This window comes from Perognathus longimembris, chromosome 1, assembly GCF_023159225.1.
Source record: "Perognathus longimembris pacificus isolate PPM17 chromosome 1, ASM2315922v1, whole genome shotgun sequence".
In the NCBI taxonomy this organism is placed as follows: Eukaryota; Metazoa; Chordata; class Mammalia; order Rodentia; family Heteromyidae; genus Perognathus; species Perognathus longimembris.
The window spans coordinates 95,208,559-95,231,578 of record NC_063161.1 but is presented as its reverse complement, the minus strand read 5'-3'; the positions used below and the strand labels follow the sequence as shown (position 1 = coordinate 95,231,578).

Here is a 23,020-nt window from a genome sequence, read left to right as displayed (position 1 = left end):
TTCTGAGCTGTGGTATGAGGCAGAGCATCACAGTATAGGGCATGGAAAAGCAAATTTGTTTCCCTTATGGCTATCAGAGAGCAAAGAGAGACAGCAAGCAACAGACCAGGGTTAAGCTATACCCTTTCAAGGGTATGCCCTCTATTGAACTGCTTCCTCCAAATAGATTCCACTTCCTACAGTTCCCATCACCTCCCAGTAGTCCCTTCCATCTATCTATGTCTTAATCCATTGGTTAGGTTAGAGACCTCATTATAATAACAACCACATCTCAGAGGCCCCAAATCTGAACAATGTTGCACTGAAGACCAAACCTAGAACATGGGAGCTTTTGGGGGAACATTCCAGACCCCAACCATAACACATGCAGTTTAAAGCGAGGGTAATACAAGGTACCAAAAGCTATATTTTATAATAGTTCACATATCTGAGCCACTGAATGATCCAAATTCACTTCTCTTTTGCTGTATCATTCTAGCTGTAGGGACAGGATTAGTATATTCTAAGTGTCTTTCAAATATGTTTAAAAGCAGAATCATGGGCTGGGAATGTGGCTTAGTGGTAGTGCTTGTCTAGCACGCATGAAACCCTGGGTTCTATTCCTCAGCAACACATAAACAGAAAAGGCCAGAAGTAGCACTGTGGCTCAAGTGGTAAAGTGCTGGCCTTAGCGAAAGAAGCTCAGGGATGGTGCCCAGGCCCCGAGTTCAAGCCCCAGGACTAGCAAAAACCAGAAAACACAAAACAAACACCACCCCCATCCCCCAGAATCATGTAGAGAACTGTCAAATATAGATTCCTCCACATATTCTGATTCACTTGGAATAAACTGAGGCCCAAGAATACATGTATGTTGAGCACCCACATTGGTTTTGGTAATCCACAGGTTTGAGGATGACTTTGCTAAATGATTTAGGCAACTTTTTCACTCATAGGCATGATTTAATGAAATCTCATCCATTTTCAGCATCTGGATCAATGGATTAGGAGGGATTAGAAGAACTTCAAAGATTGATCTAAGATTGGCCTCTGGTAATAGCAGGCTGGTTTAAGAAAGTATATGTCAGAAGAGGGATCCATTAATGATAGACTCATACCCAATTTAACTTCTGTATTATTTTAGTCTGGAAACAACAGTTGGAAAGGATGGTTTTGGTTTCTATCTCCTACATAGAATAGTGCCCTGCCAATTCAGCCAAGGCTATAGAAGCCAGTTAGAATTACAAGAATGATAATCAGTACATATGGTGACATTGACAACTCTCATTTCTTGGCTTGGTGTTATGCAAAACATGTCCTATTGGGCCCCTGGTTTGTATTGGAGAGGAATATTAAGAAAACGGAAGGCAAACAGGATCAAGCAGGGGACCATGTACATGCCCTAACAACTCATTTCCTCCTTCAGTAGATGGCACCACACTGCTGCCTCTAACAAGATAAAAATAACAGTATTAGTTTTCTCTAATACTGTCTGAGAGAAACAAGGTCACTTTGATACAGTTGGATTGTGAAACACTTAATTTCATCTGAAAACACTCGTGCAACTTCATCAGAGGGCCACTGAGATCCTGAAGCTCTGTGTCTACCAAAAGAATTAGCACACAGTTTCAGGAATTTATGTACTGCAGTTTAAAAACTCCAAGTATTATACAGTAACAAGTGACCACAACATATTTCTATTCCACCAAATGAATTTCAGTTAATTACAAAAAGACTTATCTGACTCCAGAGGTCAGAATCAGACCTCTTACACTTCTGTGAACAAAGCCTTTTACATGGGTTAATAATATGCAAAGCTAGGGATAGTGTTGCACGTAGGTAATTCCAGCACTCAGGAGGCTGAGGCAAGATTCTCAATTGGAGGCCAACACAGATGATATAGTTTTGATCCTGTCACAGAACAAAACAATCTGTACTCAGCTGCTGCAATGTGCTAAATACTATTAAATGTACTACACACAGCATTCTAATCCCTAAAGTCTGGATAGATAAAGGCACTTTGATAAGGTTAAATAATTTTTTCAGTTTGTTTTTGAATGACATATTTTAAAGCCAGCATTTAGCAATCATCTGCTTCATTGATTTCTCTGGAATGAAAAATATACTTTACAACAGTTACAGTTTTCATATGGTATTTTATCATGAGTATTCAAGTAAATGTGTGTGTGTGTGTGTGTGTGTGTGTGTGTGTGTGTTCTGAGACAAGATTTCACAGTATCACAATATGGAACAGGCTAGTAGGGAGCTCTCAATCCTATCTCCATCTTCCTAGTGCTGAGGTCACAGACAGAAACTCTCAGCTTTAAATGAGCCAAGCCTAGTGATACACCAAATTAAGCCAGATCTCTAACCACTCATCCTCACAAAACAGTTTATTTTCTCAGTTATAGAATTAGCATGGGCCATTTAGTAGTTGGTGACCTCTGTGAAAGTCCAAACTATGGATCCTGAGTGCTCACATGCAGCATGATCAGGCCACCAAAAGATGCTGTCAGGGGCTGGGAATATGGCCTAGTGGCAAGAGAGCTTGCCTCCTACACAAGAAGCTCTCGGTTCGATTCCCCAGCACCACATATATGGAAAACGGCCAGAAGGGGCGCTGTGGCTCAGGTGGCAGAGTGCTAGCCTTGAGCGGGAAGAAGCCAGGGACAGTGCTCAGGCCCTGAGTCCAAGGCCCAGGACTGGCCAAAAAAAAAAAAAAAAAAAAAAAAAAGATGCTGTCAGAATCAAATACAATATCTTTTTTTTTTTTTTTTGGCCAGTCCTAGGCGGTGAACTCAGGGCCTGAGCATTGTCCCGGGCTTCTTTTTTGCTCAAGGCTAGCACTCTGCCACTTGAGCCACAGCACCACCTCTGGCCATTTTCTGTATATGTGGTGCTGAGGAATCGAACCCAGGGCCTCATGTATACGAGGCAAGCACTCTTGCCACTAGGCCATACTCCCAGCCCCCAAATACAATATCTTGCCTGTATGTTTCAGTGTGATCCAAGAATAAGAGTGAGTAATTGTTCCAGTTCGAAGTACCTTCTTTGGGCTTCCTGGTAGATGACATAGTCTTCCACAAATACAAACCATGAGAACCCCCTTGCAACAATTTCAACTTTTTCATTTGCTTCCAACTAGCAGGTATCATACATGTAAGGTAGGCTATTTTAAGAGGCACCTATTGATTCCATAAAAATATATGCCACTGAACATTAAGTTCAAAATGCTGTAATTCAGCACCAAGTATTATTTTCAAACCAATCCAAGGACTTCTGTGTAAGGGCTGCACATAATTGGGCAGATTTGATGAGCTGTTAACAATTTGCTAAAGGTCCTTAAAGATGCCTACATAGCATCTAGCCCTAAACTATATAATAGAAGCCAATAGCCCCGTGACCAGTGAGCAATTGAACCGTGACTAGTCTTGGGATGTATTCAAAAAAACTAAAGATAATACAATTACAAATTATCTTGATTACATATTGAAGTGACACCATTTGGCATAATGGATTACACTAAATTCTTTTTTTTGGTGCCAGCCCTAGGGCTCAAAGTCAGGGCCTGGGTGCTGTCCCTGAGAACCTGATCCTCCAACCTCAGCCTTCTGGATAGTTAGGATTACAGACCTAAGCCACTAGTGCCTGGCTACTGTTTTTAATGTGGCTATTCCCTCTCTACTTCAGAATTGTCAGAAACTCTTCTAACTTGGACAGAAAGTAGTTTGAGATGTTAAGTCAGCATTTAAGTCAAATCCTAAAGCACTTAGGTTTTCTGTAGCAAGTACTTTCTAGCCATTCTTTGTTCTTACAGTGGCTGTATTTCATTCAAGATACACACACACACACACACACACACACACACACACACACACACACACACACACACACACACACCAAACAAGAATGGCTACATATCAACTCAAGGGATTTAATGGCTATTACTAAAAGCTAATGAAATAAAACATGATACTGGAGTATGAATTCCCATTCAAAGTTTCCTAGGAGCAAATTCACACCATTTCTAGCTTTCAACTTTACTGTTCTTAGCAGGTGTTACCCAATATTCAGGAAATTGTAAGAACCTTAAGAGGAAAAATTGTATCATGGTATTAACATAAAGCTTTAGATTCATACTTTGTTGAAAGTCATTTTCCTATAAAATATTTTCCAATAAAATCAGAGTTTAGAATTCATCACCGTATAAGATAGGACAGATAAAAATAAATGTTTTGACTTCAAACTAATTCAAATATACTAGAATAGCAAAATCTCCTTCTTAGAACTTCACAAAGTATTTTTAACTGGTGTAATCCTCCTTTTTAGTATTATTACATATTGGTTATGCCTACTTTTTTTTTTTAACAGAATGGACACCATAGTTACTAACACATTTGCTGTTAGCAAGAGTCCCAATTTACCAAGCAACTGATAAAGCTACTTTAGCTCATTTCAAAAGCCTTACTCTTTCCAAGTTTCAAACATGCTTGTAATCTAAATACTGAAGAGCCCTGCCTGAATATGAATGCAAAATGTTTTGATGTCTGCACTTGCTTTGTTTATTGAGCATGAAGTCACATGCCACACTATTTCTCATGTGATATAATCATGACAGTTATAAAACATATGCAATCTTCAAGCCAACCAAGTAATCTAAGTGCAGCTAAAAATAAAGTTATCTAAACACAGGGTTTTTTTTTTAGCACTTGTTTATGGACATTACAGACACTAAATAGATGTTAATCATTCTTTATGTATTTCACTCATGACTTTTCACATAGCAATGATTACTGCAAAGCATAACATTAAGAGGCAAATATCTCTATCATGTAATTGTCTAAACCATTGCCATGGGGAACATCTAGGAGGGGTTTCTGAAGGAGACACCAATTCAGTTAAGTACTTTTCTCATAGGAATTAAAAGTGCTTCTTTTCACACAAGGGTAGATGTAATGCCAAAGATATGTGTGTGTGTATATATGTACACATATATATACACATACACATATATACATATATGTATATATGTGTGTATATATGTATATATGTGTATGTGTATATACACACATATATGTACATATATATGTGTGGTATTGTATTGTCCATGCTTAGACATCCTGTTAGTCATAAAAAAGGACAAGAGGGCAGAAGCATGTTAGGATGCCAGGAATAGGTATCTGTTGTGGATGAAATACACAGGACGTCTAAGACATTTACTTAGACACTGTTTAAATTGAGCACAAGCAGGCTAGTATTACACACACACACACACACACCAACCTGGCTGAGCTCCAAAAACATTAAGTTCCTCGACCACAAATTTGATGTCAGCTTTCTCACTAACGTCTAAGTTGACAAAGGACCTCAACTCTTGAACAGCTGGATACATTTCTCAAATATCTAGTCTGAGGTTCTGTAGTGACACTGTCAATGAAAGTAAGAAAATATTCGAATAAAATTTCCATTAATTTGCTGTTAATTACATAAAACTTAGCATTGGATTCTGGGTTCGATTCCTCAGTATCACAAAAAAAGTCAGAAGTGGCACTGTAGCTCAAGTGGTAAAATGCTAGCCTTGAGCAAAAGCTCAGGGACAGTGCCCAGGCCTTGAGTTCAAGCCCCAAGACTGGCAAAACACCAAAAAACAATCTTAGCAACATCAGTACCCATTCTAAAAGGGCTGGGGTGTGAAAATAGATTTGCATTCGTGCCACAAAATATTGTACTTGTAGGACTGTAACAGAAATTACTCTAGAGAAACACATACCAAAAACTAGCATTTCTATGTGGGAAAGCTTTATAAGCACATTGTACAAACATGAAAAATTGCTTTGTGAAAATCATTTAAAGTCTATATCATTCATACTTTGAGGGTATTTAAGGACAGTCTTACTAATAAATCAGGAACATCACACTAAAACTGTGAACAGAATGCAACATAAAGACTTCACATTCAAGTAAAGGTGCCAACTATATTGTACATAGCCAAATGCTTACAAAGTGGAAGAGACTAAAACAACCTTCCTAAATATGGAAATTTACCAAAAACAAATGTAAATCTCTTGAAGCACAGGGTACAAGACAGGATGCAGATGCTTCTCAATACACCAATAAATTTATTTTGGAACAGTATGAATTTACTATGGACCAAAAATAAGTCAACAGTATACTTAACTTGCTATTATGTTAGTAGACATTTACCCAGTTTTAGCTATTTGCTAGGAACTTTATTTAATGCAGACACTTGAAAAGAGTCTTAAGAGGGAATCCAATCACTTAAAAACAAGTTCAAAAGTTACAGATCTTTGCATTTTCACTACAGCTTGGTATAATCCACTGCATTCTCAAATTTCTCTTCACATTCTCAGATTAATGTAGATTAACAGCAGTAAATGACAGGCAGTCTTCAGTGGTTTCTTCACACTTCTTTATAGTTACCAGTCTCATTAACAAAGCAGGCCAACAGTAACATGCCCAAGATGATGGCTTGGTTTTAAGGGTGCATGACTTTGACCTTAACGTAGTTTAAAACACAAACTTGGGGCTAGGAATATGGCTTAGCAATAGAGTGCTCGCCTTGCATACATGAAGCCCTGGGTTGGATTCCTCAGCACCACATAAACAGAAAAGGCTGGAAGTGGACCTGAGGCTCAAGTGGTAGAGTGCTAGCTTTGAGGGAAAAAAAAAGTCAGGAACAGTGCTCAAGCCCTGAGTCCAAAGCTCCACGACTGGCAAAAAACCAAACACAAACTTTCCTTTAGGAATTAGCCTGTGTTGGTAGCCAAGACTGTCTCAAACTCCAGCTCTACAGATGAGGCCTGGTGTCAGGTTAGATTTTTTAAAAAAAAGGACCACACTTAATTTATATCACCACGGCCTGTCCTAGGCAAAACCTTTTGGGTGTTAAGAGCTAAAGATTTGTTCAATTTTATAATGGGAAATATGGTAGTCTTAATGCCTTAGCGTTCCAAAGTTAAAAAGCCCGTTTTCCAAAGAAACATTCAGAGGGGCTGGGAATATGGCCTAGTGGCAAGAGCACTTGCCTCCTACACATGAAGCTCTCGGTTCGATTCCTCAGCACCACATATACGGAAAACGGCCAGAAGGGGCGCTCTGGCTCAGGTGGCAGAGTGCTAGCCTTGAGTGGGAAGAAGCCAGGGATGGTGTTCAGGCCCTGAGTCCAAGGCCCAGAACTGGCCAAAAAAAAAAAACCAAAAAACAAACATTCAGGTCTAAACCCAAGTCTTCCGAGGTGCTTCATACTTTGGTTCCCGTCTAGTGTTAGGTGGTCTTAAACTAAATCTACTTTAAAAAGTGATGTGAACATTTACTACAATCTGTTGCTACTATCTTCATTGAGTTTGAGGGTCCATCATGTTCTAAGTCTGTAACTTCAAAATGCCTAAGATTTGAAATAAAAGTTGAGGATATAAATCAATGGTAAAGTGCCTAGCATGTTCAAGGCCCAGAAGTTCAATCCTCACCACAAAATGTTAAACTACAAGTATTTTTGACAGTGAACTGAGGCAGTAAAGTCACCTAACATTAAAATACTAAATTTCCCCTCTACTACTCAACTCTTCTTCACACTCAGCACATCTCCATTTGAAGCAAAAGTAGAACTGACAGACAAAAGTGAACCTGGGTTAAACATTTCCATCCCCAAGTAATCCCTGAGAAGCAATGGTTCTTTTCTTGATTTAGTTGTCCTGTGGGCAAACCTGGCATGTAACAGTTACCGCTTGCTCAATCTTTACTGTTTAGTACAACTTCTGCACAAGACCAAATACGTGGTTCCATCTATACAGACAGTAGAAGCAAAGCCCAAGCAGCAATTGAAACAATTATTCCTATAAACAAAGCCATATACACTTTACAGGATTTTCGTCACAAACCACTGGTTAAAAAAAAAAAAAAAAAGCACAGCATGAGAAAGGGATGTACAGGCAATTCATTATTTAAATTTAATTTTGTTCTCAAGTTTTAAGACTGTTCAGATCCTAAAGGCGCCTATTCAGTTCTTTAAAAATTGCTAATCATGTATCATTCCTGAAAATGTTTCCAACATCATTTCATGTTTCCCACCTGGCCACATACGAACTCAAGGATGACAATGGAAAAGTTTCGTAGCCATGTAAATTCTACATATGCAACTATAAAGCTGAATGAATATAAAACGTTTTCTACTTTATAACCTTCTACTAGGACTCTAAGGCTTAAAAACCCAATAAACAAGTGGAATTGTCCCTCTGTACATGGCTTTTATTATTTACATAATACAATATAGCATCAATGCTGAATAGCATGATTATGTGCAATACATAAATATGAACTATCTGTACACATCTGTAAATCTAACTCAGAACTAAGGTACATAAAATTGAAAGCAAAACTGAATGCTTTGAAAAAATGACTGAACACTACAATAAATCAGAAATGTGCCCTGTGTACATACATAACTATTTACAGATGAAAACAGGCATTACCACAACACTAATCTAACTATACTCATTTATATATAAAAAACACGTTTCATACATCACAAAAACCCTTCCATTATAACACAGAAGTGATATTACCAGACAAGCATCAGTGAAGTATACTGCCTTTTCTAGTTGTTATTGTACAATGCTGTAGATAATGCAGCCCATGCAATACACCCAAGAACACTATAGAGTCCTACACCCAAGTACAATTAATATGATAAAGCAGCCCTCCGCAAGTGGTGCTGGATACCACTAAGTCTACTGCAGCCATGTTGGTTATGCTTTTCCATGCAGAAGGGTACAGTTACATTAAAAACTGAAGTCTTTAAAAAGCTTTATAAACATTCTCTCTTGAACCATTCAACAAAAGATGCATGTGAAAAATTAACTGTTCAGATACCTTTGCAACTTAAAAATCAGATGCATGTTTTTCAATAAAGCTGCTGCATATGAAACCAAACGTGTAGAGTTCTAATTTCTTCTTGTAAACAAATCAATCCTAGTGCAGTTCTGTGCTATACCTTTTTACTAATGAGAGTAATGCAGGTATCTTCTGGTGCAGGCCAGGATAAGCTTCAAAGATTATCTCAAGACCCTGTTGTTGGCTTGATGGTTTTACTTATAGCCAGTTGCGACGTTTACCTTTTGCAGTGTCTTAAAGGATAGCTTTTAGAAGACCAATTTAACCAGGCTTATGTATGGCGCCAAATACTGGTTTCACTGAAAGGTCTGATCCTCTTTTACGGCTTTCTTCCTGCTTTCCAGCAACATGTAGAAATTAAGAGGGTGAGTTTAACTATGGTAGAAGTAGACTGCCAGTCCTTTTCTGGTGTACCATTTAAAAAAAAAATACAGGCACGTAACACTAGCCAAAGGTTATACCTTGATTACATTCCCAAAAGGCAGGTATGCTGCAAACATGCAGAGATTGGTTTTTGGCACACGGGAACTAAATTTTGTCCCTATCCATCTTTGCATTTCAATTTACTGTGCAGATTCTCATCCAATTTTATTCAAGGGAGGGCATATACATTTTGTAGGGCTGTATCTATTCAATTCTGCCTGTAACAAACACCCAAACATCCTAAATTATCAATTATAAGACAGACAAGTGTAAAGTAAAACTCTGGAGAACATCAAAGGAAAATGGCCATGCATCTGCTCTTTAATGTTTTCCTACGATATATTAAAATAAAAACAAAGTTTCAGTCTCTTCACAAGTAGTAATTTATATTCTCTGGATTTTTTCAGCCACAACAACTGGATTCTCTTTTCTGATTTTTGCTGCAGCTTCTGCTTTGTAATCATATGGACAGTTGTGCTTGTCAGAGTAACGGTGAAGTCCACAAAACAAATTTCCACATCGGCAGTCAAACCCTGTACAGACAAGAAGAGGCTTTATCACTTGGGAACTGTCACCATTTAAAGGGGGGGGGGGGGGAGAAGAGGAAGAGTCCTAGTCACTTTATAAAAAAGGAACTGTATTTTTTCACTGCTTTGCAAAATTAAAGAATGTCCACTCTTGATAGTGTCACTTTAAATCATGAAAGAGCTTAATTTAACTTTAACATGGTAAAAAAAAACTTCAAAGTAACTAATGATTTTTAGTCTTTTCTTCCAAACTTTAGCAGGGATTATGAAGGAAAGGGCTTTAAGTGAAACCACATAAAGTAAGATGGGCTATTTGTCAACTAGCCTAATCCTATGAGGTAATTTCCTTCCATTGATTCTCAGACGTTACAGGTTTTGGAGTCAGGCTGACCTGAATTTAAAACGTAACCTTATGGGGTTAAATAACAAATGGTTAAAGCAAGCAAAAAGCATCTAGAACAATTTCATGAATCAGAGAGGATAAGCTTTATTTAATATCAATCCAATAAAGAAAAACTTAGGCTAGAGGTTTATGATAATCATGATCTGACAGCAAATTTAATGGTAGTATTTTTTTTGTTTCAGCAGTACTTAGTTTAAACTCAAGGTCTCAACACCAAGCCCTATCTCCAGAGCCGAGGCTTCAATGGTTATTTTTGAGACTGGTTCTCATTTCCTTCCTGGACCCTGCCTGAGTATGATCTGCCTAGGATAACAGGTACATACCACCACATTCAATATTCTGTTGTATAGAGATCTCAACAATTTCTGTTTTGCCTGGCCTCTCAACCTCAGGCTCCCAGGTAGCTAAGACTGATTATAGTTATGAACTACTGGCACCCAAATGGTGGTAATCACTGAAATTAAACTCCTCTGGGCTCATAAGTCTATTATTCCCCATCTCTGTCCTTTGAGCAGAGTCTAAAAGTTAAGGTTTTTGTTTAAGATTCATCAGTCCCTATGGAGAAAGCCCAAGACTAAGATTTCTTTGTTAATTGTAGGCAGTATATACATAATTATCTCATGTGTTCTTAGTACCTGTAAGGCCAACTTTCTTTCTACACATGAAACATCTGTTCTTCTTTGGTTTGGGCAACTCAGGAGCTTTTTCCTCACTTTGAGAAGTACTCGGCTGAGAAACTGATGGACTGGGCTGAGTGACAACTGAAAAATAAGGTTAGACATTACAAATTGTCTTGAAGTCACTAGCTGAAAATGATCTAAGACAAAAAGAAAAAGCCAAAGAATCAGTAAGATTCAGAGAATCAATAAGTCATTCATCTTAAGACAATGTATGGTTAGCACTTAATCTTAAAATATGAACCTTAAACATTTTCCTCTTATTATTAGGCTTTCAGTGAGAAAATTTCCTTCCAGTCCATGATAATAAGTGCTCCTCTAATTTTATGACTAAATTTTTTGAAACTCAGTCTAACAGCTAGTTTATGAGAAAATAAAGGTGTAATTCCATTTTAAAGACCTGAAAGATACTAAAATGCTTTTTACCCCTCACATTCGTTTCTTATTTTTAAGGCAATTCAAATTTATTACTTTGCAGTAACATAGCTGCCAAATGGATTGGACAGTAAGTCACTGAAAAAAAAAACTTGATGCAGTCAGTTTTGACAAAGATAAACTATTAATACCTAAATCAAGTTTAAAATCTCAAAGCTCCAAAGTAATTATTTTGTCATTTTCAGAAAGTATATGAAATTTGGTCACTTTTTTGTTATTTTTAAGACAGGGTAATCTGTTCCAGGTAACTTCAACCTCATGACTAACCTCCCCTCCCCTCACCCACTGTTGCTGCTGCCTACTGAAAGGCTGGACTCAAGTGGTACAAACACCATGGCTGATTGGAAGATTTTTCAAATTGTCTTTTAAAGACAAGCAAATAATCTGATGAGTTTGTGATATTTTGATATAAAACAGTAATCACCCTAGAGGTAGAATACTTTGTATTTTAAAATGTCTACTTTATTAACTTTAACGAATATAAAGTACATCTCCATTTATTAGAGCCCAAAGTTTTAGCTCACATTTGACAATGACAAAATGTCACAATGTACAAAAATTGTTGACCGCATTAAGGCCTATATTTCCACTAATCGATCAAAAAAAATGCCAAAAATCATTTGTTTTTAAAACCCCATTGTCTCTTTTTTTTTTTTTGGCCAGTCCTGGGCTTGGACTCAGGACCTGAGCACTGTCCCTGGTTTCTTTTTGCTCAAGGCTAGCACTCTGCCACTTGAGCCATAGCTCCACTTCTGGCAGTTTTCTATATATGTGGTGCTGGGGAATTGAACCCAGGGCCTCATGTATACGAGGCAAGCACTCTTGCCACTAGGCCTTATCCCCAGCCCCCCAAAAAACCCCATTATCTCTTAAACACCATAAATCCTTAATATTAACCTACATCCTAGTAGCAAATGCACATATGAAATGCTAAGAAAAAAATCTCACTGTTTAAACAATATGCTAGGACTAATAGTATTAGCATAGTCAAACCTCTAGAGCAAGTAGACTGGTCAACTTTAACCAAATTTATTGCACTGGCATATTACATACAGTAGTATGTTCAATAGCTGGATTAGCAAAATGCTCCCTTACCTACTTCTTTTTCCTATTAAGCCACTATTACAACCTTAATACAACTTTTCCTGATGTTTTAAGTAATTAGGGGTATGGGTAGTAGTCATTTCCTTGCCTACCTGAAAACAGTAAATAATCCCGGGACATAAAAGGAAGAAGTTGGGGGAGGGAAAAAACTCTGAAGGTTAAGAGCGTTGGACCACAGAATGCCTATCAAGTAATAACAATTATTCTCTAACCTTAAATGACAAAATAAAATAAAATAGAGTAAAACAAGCACAGATACTAATTTAGTCAGTTTTATTAAAAGAATGAAAAACTCATTTCAAAATATCAACTACAGGACTGGGATGTAGCTCAGTGGCAAAGTGCTTGCCTAGCAAGTGCAATGGGTTTGATCCTCACTACCAAAAAAGATTAAAAAAAAATTTAAAGCAAATTATATCGCTCCTACCACCATTTTGTTTCTATGTTGCTTTCAGTTGCCATTCTACCAACAAATTGATTTGAATGAATAAACTATGTGCACACAGATAATTCTAAGTCAGTCTTGTTGCTACCACATGGGTACTTCCAGTTGTGCTATAATATATGCTTAACCTCAAGGTTAGTTACTGCCTACTGAAAACAAAAGATGAGTTTTAAAATTCTAATGAGTTTTAAAACTCCCAGAATAGGGCTGGGGATATGGCCTAGTGGCAAGAGAGCTTGCCTCGTATACATGAGGACCTGGGTTCAATTCCCCAGCACCACATATACAGAAAACGGCCAGAAGTGGCGCTGTGGCTCAAGTGGCAGAGTGCTAGCCTTGAGCAAAGAGAAGCCAGGGACAGTGTTCAGGCCCTTAGTCCAAGCCCTAGGACTGGCCAAAAAAAAAAAAAAAAAAAACTCCCAGAATATCTAACTCCACTTTTTTTCAATTTCTGGTATTCAGTATATTCTCTTGCTTGAATTTTTCTATACATTGATGATACCAAGATTAAAGTTACTTTTTATTATAAGCATTCTTTAGGGCCTTGAAACTGTAAAGTTCAACACAATCTCCAGATGACAAACTTGCTGATTTGTAGACCTGAGGGTAATGAGGGGATAAGTAAAGAGTAAGGAACACAACTAAATACTTGAAGATTGCAGTCCTTTGCTTGGTCTGTATTTTTATAAACTCTTCCTTTTCTTTGGCCTTTCAATTGGAAGGAGAGAATCCCACCACCAACTCTTTCTCATACTACCAAGTCCAGAACTGAACTAGTATTAAACAAAAAGCATACCTGGCTCTGACACCTCTGTTTTCGGGGTAGTTATTTTGTCCTCTCTTGAAATGCTCATTTCTGTCATTTGCTGAGTTACAGGCAAGGCAGCCACAGGCACATTTCTATTTGAGTTCAAGCAAACAATTATTTTTAAAGATGTTAAGAGTACTCCTTTTTGAGATTAAGTTGTCAGTTCAACTTTAAATTGTGTGTATTTTCGACATAATCAAATGGAACTAGATAACCTCAAATTTTGGAAAAAATAGATTCCCATCATAAATGGTTGAGAATAAAGTAATTTAATAAACGCTGGCTGCATATTTGTATAGATCTTCTCTTATAACCAGTAATGAATTTTTATCTGTGCCTATAACTAAGGACAAAAGAAGCATCTGTGCAAAAACATCTTGTGTGGAATTTTAAGTCTGCAGTCTCCCTTCTGTACAGTCCCTAAAGCTCAATTACAAGGAAATAAAAATATGTAATTTACTCCAGAAATGGAAACAAGTTTTTTCTTTGTTAAAAAAAACAAAAACCAAACACACATTTCTAACAGTATTCTCGAAGAAAATCTGAAGTATGTTCTGATATACAGCTTTATTCATTCAATGACCCAAGAGTGAGGTATTAGACAACACTGGAACCCTTGACAGCATAATACAAAGCCAAGGGCATTTAATATATCAACATTTTTATTACTACATAGAAAACAGACATCCTGATTCACTCTTCCTGTAATACCCCCTAATCTTCCATCTTACCTTGATTTTTCAGATGTGCTGCCAGCAGCACCTTCACAGTTGTTTAAGCTAGCATCTGCTCTTTGTACAGATGCAGAATCTGAGGTAGGACTGTTGGAACCACTAGCTGTTCCTATGTAAGAAAAATGAAAGATCTGTAAATAACAAATCAACACTACAAAAGCTTGCTTAGTATTGACTTAATGAGTAATAATACCTGCATTCAATTGGTTAGTGACTTAAGCACTCTCACTGCATTGCAATCCTACACTTAAGAAGTGTGAGCATCCAAACAAAAAAATTAAGAAGTTATATCCAGTGAACATTTAACACCTCAAAAAAAAAAAAAAAACAAAAAAAGCTAGAAGATACTTGTAGGTATTCCTTCCTGAGGCAGTCACATCAATACTGGGATGTTGCTTTAAATGTAAGTGCTTCTCAGGTCTTCTCTCCTTGGACTTTCAGAATTCTCAGTCTTGGGCCCTCATTCTTGGCTCTATATTGTTTCCACCAAAGTTCTTCAAGTATGTTTTTCCTTGGAAACTTACCCATTGGGCTCATTCTGCCACTATTCTGCTGTCTCTGAAGATGTTCTTTGTAGCAAACAGAACACATTCCATTTGTCCTAGGATTCCCATAAAAGCCACATCCTGTACTACACAGCATAGGTCCTGGGGTCTGGTTAGTCTCCTGAGCCATGTTTTCTTCTATGAACAAAGCAAAATTTTAGACATTAGTAACAGAAATTAAGTCACTAAAATAATCACTGTACCTTTGTATTTCCAAATATTAAGTCTGTCACTAACTAGCAAACGTCCAAATTGTATTAATCATAAAAAAGATCTAACCTGGTGGCTCATGCCTATAATCCTAGGTACCCAATAGATGAGATGTGAGGATCAAGGTTCAAAGCCAGCTAAGGCAGGAAGGCCTGACACTCTCCAATTAACCACCAGAAAACTGGAAGTGGCGTTGTGGCTCAAAGTGGTAGAGCACTAACAAGCTGCTCACAGACATTGCTCATCCCAGAGTTCAAACCCCATGACCAACCCCGTAAAAGATGTAGCTCAGTATTTTGTTACTTTTATAAAAGAAAGAAATTGAGGAACATAAAGAAATTCTATCTTTAATTACTAAAATGATGGTTTTACTTATTAGTCTTCAATGTTTGAAAATGTTATTGGTCATAAGGATTAAATTTTAATCAAATCTGAAACTTGGACACATTTGTGCCACAAATATTTTTGCTCTAAGGCAGGCAATCTGCAATCTGTATTCAATTAAAGACAAAAATGTGTGTACAGCATCAACCACCAGCCATTAATTTCTCAGCCAGAGTATCAATAAGCATTTGTCTTCCTCCTACTGAAAACCATTATTTTCCTAAGGTTGAATTTGATATATTAAGCAATATGAAAACATCATTTTTAGTAATGGTTAACTTAATGCTGCTAGGTTACTAGATGAAAACTTTATGCAAGCATACCTTGGCTTTTACAGAAATCCTGTTAAAATGAGTACAAAAATAGTATAAAAGTTAGAGTAAATATACCAAGTTTTCCTCTGGTTAAGAGAAAATAGACATTAAGGGACATTACTTTTGAAAGAAAATTGTGTATTTGAGAGCTTTTAATTAAAGGGAAACTGCTATACACAACTTGTGTTCACTCAGTTTTCTAACTATTATACTGGAATATACTCTCTACTGAATTTTTTAAAGTATTTTTTAATGCATATCAACTCTTGCCAAAATTTTACAGAAAAGGGAGGCTATAACAAATTTGACATCATCAGAATGCTATTGCTCCACTAAACATTGAAATGATAGCAATCTCTTTCCTTTTGTAAGCAAAAGGCCACTGTATTTCAAAGTAATTCAAGCTTGGGTGAAGTAAAAAGTACAAGATACAACTTAGTTTGAACAATACTAATTTAGGTTGACACTGTCTCTTTAAATAGTTTAGCTGACTCATTTAGAGCAGGGTAAACATTTCAACATCACTTATGAAATTTAATCAACTGCTAGTTGAGGTTTTAAAATATTGAACAGGAGCAAAAAAATGATTCAAGCAGTAAATTATGTATGTATTTTCATTCCCATGGTGCACAAAAAGGTGAGCCATTTCTTAAAACGACCCTATGAATTATGCTAGCTTACTTTCTATACTCAGTGAGTTGGCTATGACTTTAAAAGCATATTGGCCGGAATTTTAAGACTGACAATCTGAAAAAAATTCCTAGAAATAAAACAGAGAAACTATAACAACCTTCCATTCGTTGGAATTTAACCTTGAAAACACGTGTGCAGACTCAGATTGTCTTCTATATGGCTTCCCATCTTAGATTTGTTTTCCCTTTTAGAAAGCCAGCTTTTAAATAAATGCCATCACATGTACAGCTTGCCTTAATATTTCTCAGAAGCTGAGATCACATGGGAGGGCGCTTCAGCCTGTCACAAGGCTGCAATGTGACAGGCTGAGCTGGATGGAGGTTCTCTCACATAAAGCCTAGTCAACAGGGGCCTCTGAAATCAGCTTCTATTTATATCTCAGAGCTTGCCAACTCCTACACAATCCCAAGCAGCATCCATATATCTAACATAAGCAAAAAAAAAAAAGCATTAAGGCTGCCCATTTTTTTTAAGAGTATGAAAGACTGAAGACCAATTTCAAATCTAATCTATAAGACCTAAATAAACACATCACCAAAGCCAAAAAATGGTCAAGGTTGTTTATTTTAAAAACAAAACTAAGGAAAATGGAGCGCAGGGAGGCACAAAGAGCCCTTATATTAAGTGGCAATTACTGGGGAAGGGAGGGAGGTATTGAATTCATTTGTATAGAAAAATTAATTTTTCAAGAAATAAGCATTCATGTATCAGCTTTACTAGGCTCAGATGAGTACGCTACTTTTTAAAAAAATAAGTGGTGGCTCTACCTCAGATTTTTGCAAAAATACCCTGGTGTGTAAAATAACCTAACCACTCTAAATCTATAGCTTTACATCTATGCAAGTTATTTTAGGTGCATGAGATGTAAGATGGCAAAAACAAAACAAAACCAAAAAACCCAACCCACCCACTCACCTGGGGGGAGCCCTGAGTTCTAGAATTCTAGGATCTGTCACTAACTAAGCCAGTGACCTTGGGCAACTCTTTATTCTCCAAATCTTACTGAAGTTTCCTCTGCCAAAGAGATTTTTAAAAGCTTCTTTCAAGGCTTACTATCGGGCCTAAGAAACAAAAACAGAAAACTAAAACAAATTCGTCACAGAGGGGGTGGTTAAGGAAGAAATTTGAAAAATATTGCCATATTCCCACCGATCAGGATTGAGTCCCCCTGATAATTATCTTAAAAAGAGTAAAATTATGTTGGATCTTAGAATGTCTAAGTTATTGGAGACGAATGTAGGAACCGGGACCTGTGACCTATATACCACTTCATCTTAAAACATGACCTCAGGTAATAATCCTTTCTGGAGGGATTCAATCAATAGATAACCGGATCCTTTTTCAAACTAAATCTCGGAAACGAGTGGAAAGCGTTCAAGTAATAGTTATTTTAAAAATTCTAATACTCGTCTATGTACATACTGGAAACAAAGGTTTTGTAAAGTGCACAGTTTCACCGTGAAATGGTCTGGGAGTAGAGAGGCGAGGTAGGAAGAAGTAAAACACGATGAAAACAAAATGCAAGCCTGGTCTCCGGGTTCCAGCCGATCTAGAACAAGTTCTGGTCCCTGGTCCCCCGTCCCCCTCGCCCTCCAACCCCCTTCCAAGCCGAGGCCTCACACCGGAAAGCCGGGCAGGGCCTTCTCTAAAAACCACTGAGTCATGCCCGCAAGCAGCTCCGCCGCCGACCCAGCCACGCGCCGGCCCGGCCCCGAATGGCTCTCACGGGAAAGGGTAGACCAGGGTAGCGAGCGCGGCGTGGGGCAGGGCCCGGCGGGAGGAGGGGAGTGGAAGGGGGGGCGCAGCCGCCACCTCCGCCGCCTGCCTTTGTTTTCTCCGGGCCGGGCTGCCCACGCTGAGCGCCATCGCCGAGGGCGCGAGCCACTCGGGAACCGGCCCCGTGGAGGCTGCACGGCGGGCATTGTTCCCCGACCGTGCGGGCCCGGCAGTGCAGGCGGCTGGGCGAGCACCGGCCCACTAACCGGATGACGCCTCCGTCTTTGTGCTTCCTGAGCCTCCCGGGCGAGCTCCCTTCCTCCCTCCCTCATCGGACGCCGCCATTCGCGGCCCCGTGCGGAAGAGCGCGGGAAGGCCCGAGGCCCTGCGGTCCCTACTCCTGATCGGCCCGACAGCCGGCCCCTGTCCCCAGCCCCGCACCACTCACCCTGCGAAGGGCCCGGATGCAGACGCCGAGTTCGCGCGCGACGGACGTCGGGGCGGTGGGGCTGGGCCTGAGGCCTTCAGGAAGGCAGAAGCCGGGCGCCCCGGAGCCGACGCTGCAGGCTGGACGGAGCGAGTCGGAGCCGCAGGCGGAGGTGGCGCCGCCGCCTCCGCCGCCGCGGGGTCCTCCTTTGTTCCTGCAGTAGCGCCGAGCGTGGCCGGGACACGCTGGAGCTCGGGAAGGGGGAGGAGGGACGCGGGGCCGGCGGAGGGGGGGGGAGGGCGGGGAGCGGAGGAGGAAGGACCCGAGGCCGCGGCGGCTAACGCTCTCGGAGGCGTTCGCCGGTCGTCGCTTCACGTCTCCACCGGAGGTAGGGCGGGTCCAGAAAGCAGGGTGAAAGGAGAGCGCGGCGCCGCGAGGTCTGGGCGTCGAGAAAGCTCGCCGAAGACGTCCTCCGTTGCTTCTGCCACCGCCGGGGAAGCAGCGCGGCTCCCGGCAGCGAGCGAACCTCGACCGAGGTGCACTCCTCTCCGTGGATCCGGCCGACTGACGCCGGCCCGCCCTCCCGCTCCCGTGCCCAGGGGAAAGGGGGCGGGGCTGGGGGCGGGGCCTGTGCGTCAGCGAAAATCCCGTCGGCGGCGGCCGGCAGCGTGGTGGCGTCACGGCGCTAGACCCTGCCCTCCTCTCCCTTTAGTCTAGGGCTTGGGCGGAGGGAAAGGTCGAGGGGCGGGGCTGAGGGTAGTGGAACCGCGGTTTGGCCAAGCCGAGTCACTGGCGAGGCGCACGGCCCTGGGGTGGAGCGAGTTCGGTGGCTGGTGCGTTTCTATTTTTAACGTGATGGTCGGCCTTCCACCTTCGCTCGGCGCTGCTCTGGCCTCACCCCCGCTTCCCACCCTCTTTGGGTTCTCACGCTTGGTTTCCCGGCCCTCCCACCTCGTCCCCACCCGGAAGGAGAAGGGTTCGTCTCTACGGTTGTTTACGAGGCCTCCCCCCCCCCCCCCGCCCCGCCACCTCGTCTATTCGGTTCCAAAGTTCAGCTGCGCCTGGACGCCCTTCTCCGGGCTGGGCCGGGGCGGGCTCCGCCAAGGTCACGGGCGGCCCGGGCCGAGTCAGAAGAGGCGCGCCCGCCTCGTCTCGCTCGGCCGGGTCTTTGCCAGGCCGGGAGGCGCTGTTCGGAACAAACTGTTTTGGCCAGTCTCTGTAAAATCCCTGGAAATGGACGGTTCCAGCAAAGCACCCAGTGTTCTCCTGAGGAAATGTTCTAGTGGAGGGGCAAAACAAGCTAGGGCCGAGGCCGAGATCGCCTCCCGAGGTGAAGCCGGGGGAAGTTCTCCCAGGGGAGGCTCGGAAAACAGAGTAAATCCGACTGATGGATGTCTCCACTGGTCCGAGCGGGCTTCATCTCGAAGTAAAATCACTAAATCAGAAAGGACTGGGGATATGGCCTAGTGGCAAGAGTGCTTGCCTCATACAAGAGGCCCTGGGTTCAATTCCCCAGCACCACATATACAAATAATGGCCAGAAGTGGCGCTGTGGCTCAAGTGGCAGAGTGCTAGCCTTGAGCAAAAAGAAGCCCGGGACAGTGCTCAGGACCTGAGTTCCAAGGCCCAGGACTGGCCAAAAAAAAAAAAAAAAAAAAAAGAAAGAAAGAAAGGACTGGTGAAATTCCCTGGAAACACATAGATCTGGATTACACATAGAAATGATGTGTGGGGTTGTATCAGCTGACATTGGGATGGAGTATGAAGTCCTTTTAGCGTTTCCCAAAGTGGCTAATAATAATAGTCATAATAATAAATCATCTGGGGGTGGTTGACTATTTCTAGCCCTTCATACCCACTCTGCCGCCTCCTCCCTAGGATATAGTTTTCGTAAGTCTAGGATGGAACCCAAGAACTTGTATTTAGGTGATTCTTGCATTATTGTATATTTTAGGGGGCACATTCTGGGGTTCTGCACCAACACTAATAAACCAAATGGCTTTCTGCCATAGTTAAGCAGAGTACCTGGAACAAAACTGAACATTAAGAATAATTTCAAGGCTATTTTAATAACCAATTTATTATAGATTTAAGTAGATTGGGTTACTGATCTCAAGACCACTGGCATTTATTAATAAATAAGTTAATAGAAACAGCAGCTGCCGTTTATAGACCATCTTCAATACCAAGTATTTTCCCTTCAGAATCTGTGAATTCATCACAGTAATTTACTGTGATAAGGTGGTGTTTTTCTTTCCATTTGTAAAGATAAGGGAATATGGACTAAAGAGGATTGATAGCCCTTAAGGGCAAAGGAGGTTGTGGAGGTGAGTCTTCTTGTGAAGAAAAATAAACATAGTGGTTTCCACCCCACAGAATTTTACTTATAACAAATGCCATGAAATAATCCCTGAAGAAGAGTAGTGCAAAAAAAACTGGGGTAATAAAGTAAAATCATTAGGCAGTGTACATTCTATATGTTATATAGTACTGATAATTCATGCTCTACACTAATCATTTATAGTGTTCTCTACAAGACAAGCACTCTTTCCCCTAGGCCATATTCCCAGCCCACTATAGTGTTCTCTATAACACTTTTAATCAAGAATATTGCTAAAATTAAGCATAGATGGGATAAGATTCTAGCAGCTATTTCCTATTAGTTTTCAGAGTGTGGTACCCAGACCAACACCATCAGCATTAACTGAGAACTTGTTAGAAATAACAAATTCTAAGCTTCAAAACCAAACCTATACAATCCCAGACTCAGGACTGACACAACCATAAGTGTTTTGTTTAACACATCCTCCAGATGATTTTCATACAAAGTTTGAAAACTATTGGTTTACTCTACCATACATGCCATCAGGTGACTTCTAGTCAAGATGAAAGGTGAAAGCTAAAAAGCCTTTGTTTCATGTTGCTAGTCTAACAGATTAAGGGAATTGCTTTCAAATAAGTTTTTGTTTGGCTTTATTTTTTGTTTTCTGGTATTCTAAATTTTAATTCTAATAACAAACTGCTTTATAAACACACCAAATGGACTTGGGCATAGCTCAAGTAGTAGGGCACTTGGGTTCAATTCCCAGTACTACAAAAACACCCTTTCCCTCATATATACAAAATGTGTAGTAGAATATTCCTGTTGTATCATGCAGACAGACTTCATATTATGGCCTAAACTCAAATGCTGTACAAAAGGATAATAAGGGGCTGGGAATATGGCCTAGTGGCAAGAGTGCTTGCCTCATATACATGAAGCCCTGGGTTCGATTCCCCAGCACCACATGTATAGAAAACAGCCAGAAGCTCAAGTGGCAGAGTGCTAGCCTTGAGCAAAAAGAAGCCATTTTATGTTTTTTTTTTAAAGATAATAAAGAAAATTGGGTGTGCTTGAAATGTGATACCATCCATCAATTGTTCAAAAATATCTTTTTTTTTTTTTTTGCCAGTCCTGGGGCTTGGGACTCAGGGCCTGAGCACTGCCCCTGGCTTTCTTTTTGCTGAAGGCTAACACTCTGCCTCTTGAGCCACAGCACCACTTCTGGCTTTTTCTGTTTATGTGGTGCTGAGGAATCAAACCCAGGGCTTCATCATGCATCCAAGGCAAACACTCTACCACATTCCCAGCCCCTCAAAACTATCTTTCATAGAATTTCATTTTATAAGCCATACCAACTCACCGTCCCTATTCCATTTTCTAAGTGCTCCTTGTGAGCAGTGCTAACCCTTAATACCTTCTACTCATTTTAAGCACCAGCTGAACTGGAAGCTGGAAGATGTATTGGTCAAAATATAGATATTACGCTGTTTGAGTGTGTATAAGGGGATAGAAATCATCTCACAAATATGTAACTATGAACTGATAAATTGAAAGCCCTGTGCCCTATAGGAGTATGGGACCTAAAGCCTCAGCTAAGTTTGAGTTCCATCCAGTCTCTATCCTCAGCAGAGCCTGGCTTATTTCCAAATGTAAAAGTTCTGCATAGAATTGTGTATAGGAAAGGAGCATGTTATATGAGCAAATTCCTATAGTCTGTATTTTTCTTAAGAACTCTAGTGAAGTTACTGTAGGTTCACTTACCTCTCTCTTTGTAAAGTAGGGGAAGGATTGAAAAGGGGATTGATGATTGGAGAAGAGCAATTATAGTTAAATTTTTCAAAGACAAACTGTCATCCCTTAAACATAGCAAGGTAAGTTATTAATCCACTATAGAATATAAAAGACCCAGGGTTATTTTATCTTGGCATGTAACTTTCTATTATAGAGACAAGAATTACTTCAG

At 40.2% G+C, this 23,020-nt stretch overlaps 2 protein-coding genes and 1 long non-coding RNA gene across 5 annotated transcripts; 1 reads left to right on the top strand and 2 right to left on the bottom strand.

The window, feature by feature from the left end:
* Positions 1 to 6,075: 6,075 nt before the first annotated feature.
* On the bottom strand, positions 6,076 to 7,035 carry LOC125340690. The gene is made up of 2 exons (XR_007208807.1): positions 6,728 to 7,035; positions 6,076 to 6,519 (listed from the first exon to the last, which is right to left on the bottom strand). It is a non-coding gene; the product is annotated as an uncharacterized LOC125340690 (long non-coding RNA).
* Positions 7,036 to 8,223: 1,188 nt separating this feature from the next.
* Zfand5 (zinc finger AN1-type containing 5) lies at positions 8,224 to 18,895 on the bottom strand. Of its 2 annotated transcripts, none has more exons than XM_048332431.1 (6): positions 18,756 to 18,895; positions 14,970 to 15,128; positions 14,443 to 14,554; positions 13,700 to 13,803; positions 10,878 to 11,003; positions 8,224 to 9,845 (listed from the first exon to the last, which is right to left on the bottom strand). In XM_048332431.1, exons 2-6 carry the CDS (start codon positions 15,118 to 15,120, stop codon positions 9,697 to 9,699), a joined length of 642 nt encoding a protein of 213 aa, XP_048188388.1. In that variant the 5' UTR covers positions 15,121 to 15,128; positions 18,756 to 18,895; the 3' UTR covers positions 8,224 to 9,696. The 2 variants fall into 2 exon arrangements, with proteins under 2 accessions (XP_048188388.1, XP_048188382.1); XM_048332425.1 differs by lacking the exon at positions 18,756 to 18,895 and adding an exon at positions 17,507 to 17,645.
* A 521-nt stretch (positions 18,896 to 19,416) lies between these two features.
* LOC125340677 lies at positions 19,417 to 21,221 on the top strand. 2 transcript variants are annotated; one of them, XM_048332448.1, is made up of 2 exons: positions 19,417 to 20,064; positions 21,001 to 21,221. In XM_048332448.1, the coding sequence occupies exons 1-2, from the start codon at positions 19,590 to 19,592 to the stop codon at positions 21,039 to 21,041; spliced, it is 516 nt and encodes a 171-aa protein (XP_048188405.1). In that variant the 5' UTR covers positions 19,417 to 19,589; the 3' UTR covers positions 21,042 to 21,221. The 2 variants fall into 2 exon arrangements, with proteins under 2 accessions (XP_048188405.1, XP_048188397.1); XM_048332440.1 differs by having other exon boundaries at positions 19,418 to 20,182; positions 20,408 to 21,221.
* Positions 21,222 to 23,020: the final 1,799 nt, after the last annotated feature.